Raw genomic sequence first — 10,517 nt, forward strand, 5'->3', positions numbered from 1 at the left:
GTCCAGGAACTCAATGCATGACATATACAAGGCATCTTCTGTCATCCTGGAGACATTTATGCCATTGTTTTTATCATCTCACATTCTACTTAGCTATGAGCACTTCTTTTAGGTGCCCTCCACCTGGGCTTCCTATAACTAACAGCCTTGGTACCACCAGGAGGGAACAGAATTCACTGCTACCACTTCAATAGCTTTTAAATAGAGCTTCTTCAAGCTGTTCTCCTACTATGTCTCTGCTTAAGTTCTGCTGTAGCTTCCGAGCATGAAGCACAGTGAGACAGTGGGTATACTACAGTCCAAAGGAAAACTCAGAGAAACAGCACTTTCAGACATTTGAACTATGCTTTCATGAATTAGAGATACAGAGAGGTATGCATTTATACAAATCAATAGTTGTGTATATTAAAAATACTTTTACTCAGTATCTGTTTTTATTTAAAAACATGCTAAAAACTTATATTTAAATAATCAGCGTGACATTTGGGGAAAACACACAGACAGCCACCCACTAGCATAAGCAAAAAAAGTGCATACATACATGAGCCAAAGCAAGCTCCCTTTGACCAGTTTACAGGACAGTTAGTGCCTTCTCTGACAAACTGACTGACATGGACTCACACTTTCCAGGGCTGTTGTTTGTCACCTGGAAAATGGCATTACTTTTCTGCTCCTTTCAGGATGTCTGTCATCACCTCCCACACCAGAGAGTCAGGTAGAGACACAAATTAGCCCTGCTCATGACTTCCTTCCTGTAGGTGGCTTCATGGAGATGAACACATGAAGCTTGTGTAACTATCTCACTTAATACTGTGCTTAAAATAGCAAAAGTAGTCATTAAAAAAAGATTTCAGGATCTATGCTCCTAGATCATGAAATGGAATGAAGCATTCTAGAAAAATAAGTTTGGATGGAAGGCAAAGTAGCTGAGTTTGCAACTACACAATTCATCTCTGAGTTACTCATAAACAGTTTTTATTTCCTGATTAATTTCACTAATATATTTTTGCCATTTTTTGTACAAAAACTGACTGCAGATTAAAATTTAAGATGTGGCAGGTACCACTGTGCGACCGAAAAGGACAGAGATGATGCTCCTGCTCAGGCCTGCACCCTGCTCTTTTTGAACACCAGAGAAAGCTAGAGAAAGCTAAGCACCTCTGCCCAAAGAGAGAATGCAGTGGAGCCATCAGATGAAAATTGTCCTGTCTTTTCTTGCAAAAATGGGAATGCATCTTAGCAACTTCGGATACAGTCTTACACGTAGCAGCAAGTACAGTGGGCATCAGAGCCTCTTCTTCAACATGGAACATCCATCTCCAGTGGGGCTCAGATGCTCCTGGTCCCAATTTTTGTTAGAATGCAAGTAAAACTGGATTCATTTTCTGTGCTTTCCCTCTGCTTCTTCCCTGATTCTTTCAAAGGCAATCCAATTGAAACAGCTGAACCCATATGGCATTGTCTGCTTCAGTGGGAAATAGCCCTGTGAAACTTTGGGCGTTGTGCTCATATGGGCAAGGGCCATGCTCTAAGAATAGTAATCTTCTTCAAATTAATTTCTGTCTCCCACACATTCACACTCCTTCCTGTCATACTGATTGCACAGGAACTTAAAAAAGTGACACATAGGCCATACAAAACATGGTTGCTGCAAGATGTATGCAGGACCTACCAGGAAAATAAATGGGATTAAAAACTCCCAGATATGAAACAGCTGTTTCAGCCCACGAGGGAAAGATAGGCTGAGTGACACAATGCAGATGATATCTTTTAAGAGTTTAAAGTATAAATATTCAGACTGGGCATTAAAAGAAACTTGTTTACCAGAGAAGTAGTTTGATATGTTATGGCTCTGAAAGGCACAAAATCTCCATCCTCTACAGGCTCTGAAATGCAGCCCACTAATGTCATTGTAAGCCCCATTTCACATAGATGTCAGTAACCCTTTGAGAGTGACACTGGATGAGGTAACCTCTGAAGGTCACTTCTGACTGCTGCTAATACAAAAAGCAGAGGTTTTTTTCAGAGCAGTGGTGAGCCCTGACTGGAGTTAAAATCAGGACATCCTCTGAGCCTTTCCTTCTTCCTTCACAAAACATCAAAAACCTGGAGCAAAGGGCAAAATGAGGGCTGCCCGCAATGAAGCAGCATTAAAAATACAGAAATATATGTTTTAAGTTTTCTAACAGGAATGTTGGTAAAAGTATGCACTGCAGTGATCTCTGCACTATACCACTGAATGAACTTGGCAATCCATCAGCAAAAACCAGTTCTGTACTGAAGGTGTGATGACACATACTACCTCTGAGTGCTGTTTTGGAAATTGCCCTTTTCCTGCATCATCTGGTCACCTTTAATCAAACCATCTTTTCCAGCTCAGGGAGATGGCTGTCATCTGCCTGAGGAGACCCCTTCAATGAAGAGCACGGCATGACAACGTTGCCATCAAACTGCCATCCCCTTCCCTCATATCCAGCAGCATGCCATGCCTCGGGCAAGCTTTTTGAAACAGACATCGCCATTGTGAAGTCTGATTCCAACTAGCCAGTAGGCCAGACTGCAATCTCTTTCCTTCATGTCAGGGAGCAGTAACTTGCTTAGTTAGTACTTTTAGCTTTCATAGTAGCATGGTATCAAAGCAGCCAGACACTGCTTTGGGTGAGTAAAGGCATTGGAAATTTGCCTTACAGGAGTAGGAAGTTCACCACCTGGTCCAAAGGGAAGGCACTGCATTCCATCTGAGGATGTAACAAAGGTGGTTCCTTTGTTACAGTAAGGACATCAAGATCTTGGTGAAAGGTAGATGATGCCTCCCCATGGACTTGAAAAAAGTTATGTATTTATGTGCTAGCACATGCCCTCTAGAGATCGCACAGTGATTCCCAAATTAATGTACAATAAATGTGTAAAACCAAACCCAGTAAGAAGTTATAAGTCAGGCTACTAAATTCTAAGCTATATCCATCATAATAATCATCATCATTATCATAATAAAAAAGTATACACCATAAGGTACAAGAAGCTGCAAAGCAAAGCAGCTCCAATTCCTACGACTCTCAGAGTGGCTTTTCTGAGTCTTCCAGTAAATTAGACAGGAGGGTTGAAAACTTAATGGAAGACTTTGAAGAATTCCGCCTTGAAGAGGAACACAGATAATTTCTGCACATACAGCATGGATTAGTAGAGCAAAACATTTTCTTAACATTAAGAACCATTCTTAGAGCAGGTTTATGATTTTGTGTAGAAAATCCATTGTTTTGGGGAGTTTCCCCCCTCTTTGGCAAATAAATGGCAAATGTGAAAGACAAAAATGAGTCAACAAGTTGTGATAATAACTGGACAAATAACAATAAAGTAGATCAGTCAATAGGATGGATTCCTTCAGCAGGGCTAGGCTTGATACTCTGTCATTCCTTTTGTTCATTTTTATGATGAGACAGAAGGGTTGATGTGATAATGTTTCAGAAGCTTTAGGCATCATATTTTTTGCCAGTCCTGTGAATCTGCTGGAAGAGTGTCATGGAGAAGGCCATGCCAAGAATCTGAAGGAAAACAAACAATAAGGCTTCAGTACAGTGAGGCTGCCAAATCTTCACTGCTGACCTGTGCTCATTGTCCAGCTGTAGTTTTATTAGTCATTCTACACTAGCCATTATTTCTCAAGTTTCAACACTGATCAGTAAACTTGGATGTATATTGTTCAGGCACATGGTGATGTCTGGAGATGGATCTGTCAGAGCACAGATGGAGGCAAAAAGCTCTCAGGGCTCTTTGTCATATGTGCAATGATTTTTCAGAATATACATACGAGTCACTCTTCCTTTTTACCCAACAACTTGTGCTTGTTTAGCCAGATAACTGAAATATGACTGAAACAGCAGATTCAGGTATCCTCCCCCCAAAGTAAAACAGTAATACAGGAACCCCAAAACCTTAACAGATTATGATGATACTTCTGCATTTCTTCTTTAAAACACATTAACCTACCCAGTGGCTACAAATTTAATAATTTTGTCAATTTGCTTCCAAATTTAAAAAAAAATCCAGTACCCTAAGGGACAGTGTAATAAATGGCTAAACATGGGAACCCCAAAGTGGTGCTCTGAAGTCAAAAGGCAGGTAAGCAAAATCCCACTGTAGTATGCCTTCTTTGTGAGACTGACTGATCTGCTTCCTTTCTGAGGAGATGGCCTTACATGAACTCATAAAAGAAATCTGTCATTTTTGAAATCACGATCAAACTCAAAGTGGTTGAGTACCACTTTTCACACAGCAGAATCAACAATGCTGATGGCAAATCAAAGGCATGTTGACAAACATCATACCAGTATTACCTGCATTATGAGGATGCACATCCCGATCGAACCAAGGACATGCTTATTCTCATCGAACCAGGTCATAACTCTCTCATAACATCCCTGAAATGACGAAAGAAGAAAATTGAAATCCCAGGGTCACATTTTCTTTCACATGCATTCTCTGTATTTTCTTCCTTCCCATGCCTCCCTAACCCCTGACCTGGGCAAAAGCAAGCCTTACCGTTTTCCACACCAGTTCAGTAGAGTTCCGTCCACAGTCTTGGGAGTTTTCCGTACAACATCGGTCTGGGACAGTGTTTTCTCCCAGCACTGGGTACCAATCCGTAAAGTCATTCACACCACAGCATTTCATCTATGGCAAAAATCAGGATTCATAAATTAACTTAAGCAGCACGATTAGTGAATCATGCACTCCTGCAAACTTTCACTAAACTGCTGAGTATTTTCAAAAGGACTGCCACGACAGTTTTGTATGTTAAAGTGCTTTGTGCTCAGCCATCACTAAAATCAAATACTTAACAACATTTGGAAAAAAAACCCAAAAACCAAAACAGTCCCATGCCCAAGGTGTGTTAGCCTTCTTGTCACAGATAGATGAACCCAAACTTCAAAACTGCCCACAAGTGCTGAACAGCAAAAGCCTAAGCTACCAAGGCTGCAGGTGTACCTATGCAGATTTTGCTGCTTCTCTGTTTCAGATCATCTCTGTGCTTGTGATTGGCACAGAGAATCTCAGAGAGAGGTGAGGATCTTTCATCTCATTGAGCACACTTTGATCCTGGATTTCACCATACTCCCTGGATGCTCGAGAGTGCAAAATCAGAAATTAAAGCCTGATTCAGCCATCTTTTAGACTTGGCACAAATGCCAAAGTCAACGACTGCAGCAACCTTTCTGGCCAAATTGTGGGGGTTTGTTTGTTTCTTTGTTTCTTTTTGTTTGGTTTTGGATTTGTATGTGGGTTTTTTGGTTTCGGTTTTTTGTTTGGTTGGTTGGTTTTTTGTTTGGGGTTTTTTTTTGTTTGGTTGTTGTGTGTGGGTTTTTTGTTTTGTTTTGTTTTGGCTTTAATTGAGAAAATATGTTACCTCTGCTTGAATGATATTCCATGCATTTTTCAGTCCAACATTATTTTCTGAATTATACAGCTTCATACCTTCCTTCAAATCTTTCTTTGCACTTTCACTAACCTGCATGATATAAAAAATACAGAAAGTCAATGCACTGCAGTTCAGAGGACAGGACCAAATGGTACAGACTTGCATATAGAATGTATCCCTCTCACTTTCTCTCACCACAAACTTAACATAGGTAGAAGAGCTCCATCATAGCTTCAAGACTCTCACAAGTCAGTGGGACCTTTCAGCACCTGCCAAGTCCTAGCTTCTCCCTCAGACTGCAAAATACTAGATTAATTCTCATGAGATAAGCTTCCTCTCTACTAAAAGACCACCATACAGTCATCACCTGATCCAAACTAACTGAAGTCATCAGCAGAAATTTGCTGAGATTAATTTTGCTCGAGACAGCTGTTGGCAATACCTCACAGCAGCCTCTCCTGCCTGTAACCTATGGCCTACTTTAATTTGCTGACATCATAAAACCAGAGTCCCAGCCTCTCAAGCTTAACATAGTTATCCCTTGCACAAGTTCAGGCAGGCTATAGTAAATGGCCAATACAAAATCAATTGAGAAAGAATATTATTATTGCTCTCCTTGTGGGGACAGGAATTTATGATTTTCAAACATGCTCTTCTTTCTGTAGTGGAGAAAGTTGGAATGCTTAGCAGGAGATCTGAGATGTCCCATTTCTTGCATAAATTTCAGTCTGAGCCTGGAGTCCTGGGTGCAGGATGGCTCTGACAGCAGTGAGGTGGCAGCAGAGAAAGGATTACGGGTCCTGCAATAAAAGTCAACTATATTGTAAGATCTGTTCCATCCCTCTTTGACATCCCATTTGAAATCCTAAGTTCAGCATAGCTCCCTGAAAGTGGCAGGCATCATGACAATCTGGGAAGAAATACAGCTCTGGTAGTAGTTCAGTTTTAAAATCAGTCCGGACATGTCATACTGTAAGGCTCTGTCTTGTGTTTAGCAGAGTTCTCCAGTTCCCTGAGCATTTTTCCAGTCTTGCCTATCTGACAGGCCAGCCAGTTTTTCCTACTTAACTTAGTCTCTACTAGATAGCAGACTCCTACAGATGGGCTTTATAAGAAGCTGCCTCTTGATCCCTGACAAACTTTTTAGGACTGACCAGCCAAATGAGAGAGCTGGTGGCATCTGGAATAACTTATGAATATTCCAGGCGTCTCTCCTCCAGTCCTGTTCCAGGGTTGGCCCTAAGGAGCTAACAAGGTCTTAAGTAGGACTCAGGTCCACAAGATGATTTGCTTCTTGCAGAGACATCACACAGCTATGTTGAAGGCTACCTTAGCTTTTAGGTGAAGACTAAAAGGGTGAAGAATAAAGGTGAAGAATAAAGGTGAAGAAAGGTGAAGAATAAAACCTGGACTATGGTTTTATTTCAGGGAAACTGTAAAGCTCAGAGGGTTCTTCTCTTCCATCACTTCCTTCTCCCCCTGCAGAAGCAGCTTACAGAGAACAGCTCAGGTTAAACCTTCACCAAAGTGAAGAGCAAGGAGAACCCACGTATCTCCATCAAATGAAAACAAACTGAATCTGATTTACATGCTAGTACAGATAATTAACCTACATGGCATATTTGCTTACCTTGTCCATATAAACAAAGAACAAAATGAGTAGTATCAGCTCTGCCAGGAGAATTATCAGCAAAATGATGAAAAACTAGAACAAAGAAAAAACAGACAGTGTATATACGCTTGCCAACTAGAAAGCAAACCAAGGGCTGATAGAAACTGAAGACTATTGGCCTTGTCCTCTAAACCTTTCCTCTACTGCCAAAAACCATCCAAGTTTGATTTCAAACAGTTCAGGCACATTGATACTATATTGCCACTAAAACTTCTGTAGGTCTCACCACAATGACAAAGCTCACATGCATTCTCTAAGTCTTAGGTCTGGCCTTACTACCGGTTTGCAAGTTTCAGCAATGCTTTTTTTTTTGACTGCTGTCAGAGCACACAGCCCTGATAGTCAATTTCTTTCATGCAGACTATAGAACAGATGCTAAACCCATTACCGCAAAGATCAATGTATTGTGCCTCAGGTAGGCTTTAACCACAGGTACTTAGTTGCCTGTTGGAATAGTTTTTGTATTACTCAGCTCTTCTACTCCCAACTCTCTGTAGCTGAAGTATCTCTGTAGGGGCATCCCAACTGTGAGCTTCAGTAGTTTCTCACTATTTTTCATGCCTACTAGTTGCCTTTATGTACTAGTGGACTGCCACGTAAGTATGGCATCCTCCACACAGACATGGGGAGATGTAATATGCAGTGCAGCACACTCTCCACTTGGAAACCTGCGATAGTCATGATAGTATAAAAAGACTTTTGCAGAACCTTGTAAGAATATTGTCCTGGTTTTGGCTGGGATAGTTAATTTTCTTCCTAATAGCTGGTGCAGTGCTGTGGTTTGGCTTCAGTCTAGGAACAATGCTGATAACACACCGATGTTTTAGTCGTTGCTCAGTAGCACTTACCCTGGTCGAGGACTTTTCAGTCTCTCATGCTCTGCTAGTGAGGAGGGGCACAAGAAACAAGGAAGGAGCAGAGCTAGGACAGTTGACCCAAACTAGCCAAAGGGGTATTGCATACCATAAAATATCATGCTCAGTGTATAAACGGGGGGGAAGTTAGCTGGAAGGAGCTGATTGCTGCTCGGGAACAAGCTGGACATCAGTCACTGAGTGGCAAGCAGTGGTACTGTGCATTGCTTGGGTTTTTGTTTGGGGGGGGTCTCTATTATGATGGTGATGATGTTATAATAGTATTAATATTACATTTTACTTTATCTAAATTATTAAACTGTCCTTAACTCATAGGTTTTTACCTTTTTTCCAATTCTCCTCCCCATCCCACTGTGAGAGGGGAAATGAGTGAGTGTCTGCATGGTACTTAGCTGCTAGTTGGGCTTAAACCATGACAAATATAAACACTTTTTAAAAAAACCAACAACAGTAATCTTGTGGATAAACATTATTACTATTCTCTGTGTGCTTTCCTATCTGTACAACATAGAAAACCAAGCAGCAGATAGCAAAATACAGGTGCCAGTTTGTCCTCCAGTTTAATTCTCTGAGGTGGTCTAATGTCTAAGGAATGCTCCCTACCTGTTTCACACCACCACGGAAGGGAGACTTTTACACAAGGAAAATTCACATGCTCCTTTCTGTTGCAGCACAGCTTTATAAGCTGTGACTGAATTGGAAGCTGTCTACTTTGAAAGTCTTCCTCTCACTTTATGCACAATACCTCTCTCCTTGGGGTGAGAAAAAGCATGATGAAACCTCCTTTGTTTATGCAAGAGCAGTGACCCACACCGTGTTTTCTGAGAGCAGTTCCCAACCTCTGTGCTTCAGTGCTGGACAAAGACTGCCAAGGATCAGACTGGATTTTTTTTTTCCTATTGGTAAGCCCTGGCAGAGACCATGGCTTCTTAACTTTGGGTCAGATGGTTTCCACCAACCTCTGACAATGGCCTTAAATAAAACCAAAGTAGAAAATAGCCATGTGAGGCTTTGAGTGGCATCCAAAAGCAACTGCACTTAAGATTTTTCAGTGGATTCTTCTACTAGACATTTCCAGAACGGTTATCCAGGTTGACCCTACAGTTCATGTTTAACCATTCAGAGGTAACTGACAGCAGTAATTTGCTTTGCTATCTAATACCTTATGGCAGATAGTAACAAGGATACACTTGCTCATACACCAGTTATACCTCTGTGATCAGAGCCATGGGATGTCATACTGCAAGCATGCAGAAGACTGAAAACCAAGGGCAACATTACAGTGATCCACAAGACTATTTTGCACTGGTCATTCAAATAAAATAACAAAGCAACAGTCACAGGTGTTAGTGAAAAGAAGTCTTGATGTCTTACACTCAACAGGAGGCACTTGTTTTCCTTGATAGCACCTAGGCAGCCCAGAAAGCCAGTCACCATGATGACTGTGCCAATGGCAATGACTAGGTTGGCAGCTGAAAGTGATGGGAAGCTAGGAGAAAACGTGGCGAAGTTTCCTTGCGACACTGAGAGCCAGATGCCCACACCCAGCAGTCCACAGCCACATAACTGCAAAAATATAAACAAAAGAAAGGTTTTGCTGTTAAAATAAATGGAACTGGGTCCTCCCCCACACTCTGAAAGGAAAGAATTTCTCAAGCACATTCTCAGGTAACTGTTCTGCAGTAGTGCTCTCACTGGCTTGGTGATGAAACAAAGTGAAACTAAGTGGTGTTACTTAGACTTGGTCATGTCACCTACACTTATAAATCTTTCAAAAGCCACTGGATGGCAGAATTCTCTTTTTAAAGACTCAGCACATGAAACCAGGGCTACCCACTAATCACCCAACAGCCCAACCCCATTTTTCTGTAGGAAAATAAAAACCCATTATTTGAAAGAATGTTCCAGTTAACTTATTCCTGCAGTCACCTACAATGTCTTAAGAGTATCCAGCTCCATACTTCCTCATCCTAGGACAGGCAAGGAATTATCCTGGAGATATTTATTGAAATGATACTACAAATCGTAATTATTTGTCATAAAACGCCCAGTCTCAGTGGCCAGGTTTGATTTTGAGTTCTCAACAGCTTTACTGTTGGTTATCAGTGTTAAATGTCTCAAAAAATCAGATTTCCAGGTTTATTATCTACAGGAAGATCAACTTCTGCTACCCTCTGTCAGTGAGAGAACCTGAAAGAAATGCAAAGCTGCTCGATCAAATTCATTTTGATTCTCACTCTTAACAATACCATGTCTGGTTAAAGAAATAAGGTTTCCTACCCTAAATCACAGGGCCTGTTTTCAGAAAAAGGGGCAAGTGTTGCACTACATGGGGCCTAAAAGCTGGCTATGTGGTAGTATTTGCTCAAAATGGCTGTTACACAATTTCCCATCTGATCTGTGATCACTGGCAATGAAATCAATAGTAGGAGCTAACAGCACTTTCATGAAATTTGTGAGCTACTATTACAGACTCCTGCCAAATCCAGCCTCTAGTCAGAGGAGAAATTCATGGAATTGTAAAATGGTTAGAGTTGGAAGGGATCATCTAGTT

At 41.2% G+C, this 10,517-nt stretch overlaps 1 protein-coding gene across 1 annotated transcript; it reads right to left on the bottom strand.

Annotated features, from left to right (window-relative positions):
* Nucleotides 1-3,095: 3,095 nt before the first annotated feature.
* Nucleotides 3,096-9,815, bottom strand: TSPAN9 (tetraspanin 9). The gene is made up of 7 exons (XM_010024307.1): nucleotides 9,705-9,815; nucleotides 9,338-9,529; nucleotides 7,047-7,121; nucleotides 5,405-5,506; nucleotides 4,540-4,671; nucleotides 4,335-4,418; nucleotides 3,096-3,542 (listed from the first exon to the last, which is right to left on the bottom strand). The coding sequence occupies exons 2-7, from the start codon at nucleotides 9,398-9,400 to the stop codon at nucleotides 3,471-3,473; spliced, it is 528 nt and encodes a 175-aa protein (XP_010022609.1). The 5' UTR covers nucleotides 9,401-9,529; nucleotides 9,705-9,815; the 3' UTR covers nucleotides 3,096-3,470.
* Nucleotides 9,816-10,517: the final 702 nt, after the last annotated feature.

This window comes from Nestor notabilis, unplaced genomic scaffold, assembly GCF_000696875.1.
Source record: "Nestor notabilis isolate BGI_N333 unplaced genomic scaffold, ASM69687v1 scaffold881, whole genome shotgun sequence".
NCBI lineage: Eukaryota > Metazoa > Chordata > Aves > Psittaciformes > Psittacidae > Nestor > Nestor notabilis.

Coding starts and splice junctions, on each gene's coding strand:
- TSPAN9 (XM_010024307.1), bottom strand. CDS start 9,400: ATGGTGACTGGCTTTCTGGGCTGCCTAGGTGCTATCAAGGAAAACAAG. Junction 5,507..7,046: donor TCTTTGTTTATATGGACAAG/GTAAGCAAATAT, acceptor TATATCATGCAG/GTTAGTGAAAGTGCAAAGAA. Junction 4,419..4,539: donor CTGAACTGGTGTGGAAAACG/GTAAGGCTTGCT, acceptor TCGTCATTTCAG/GGATGTTATGAGAGAGTTAT.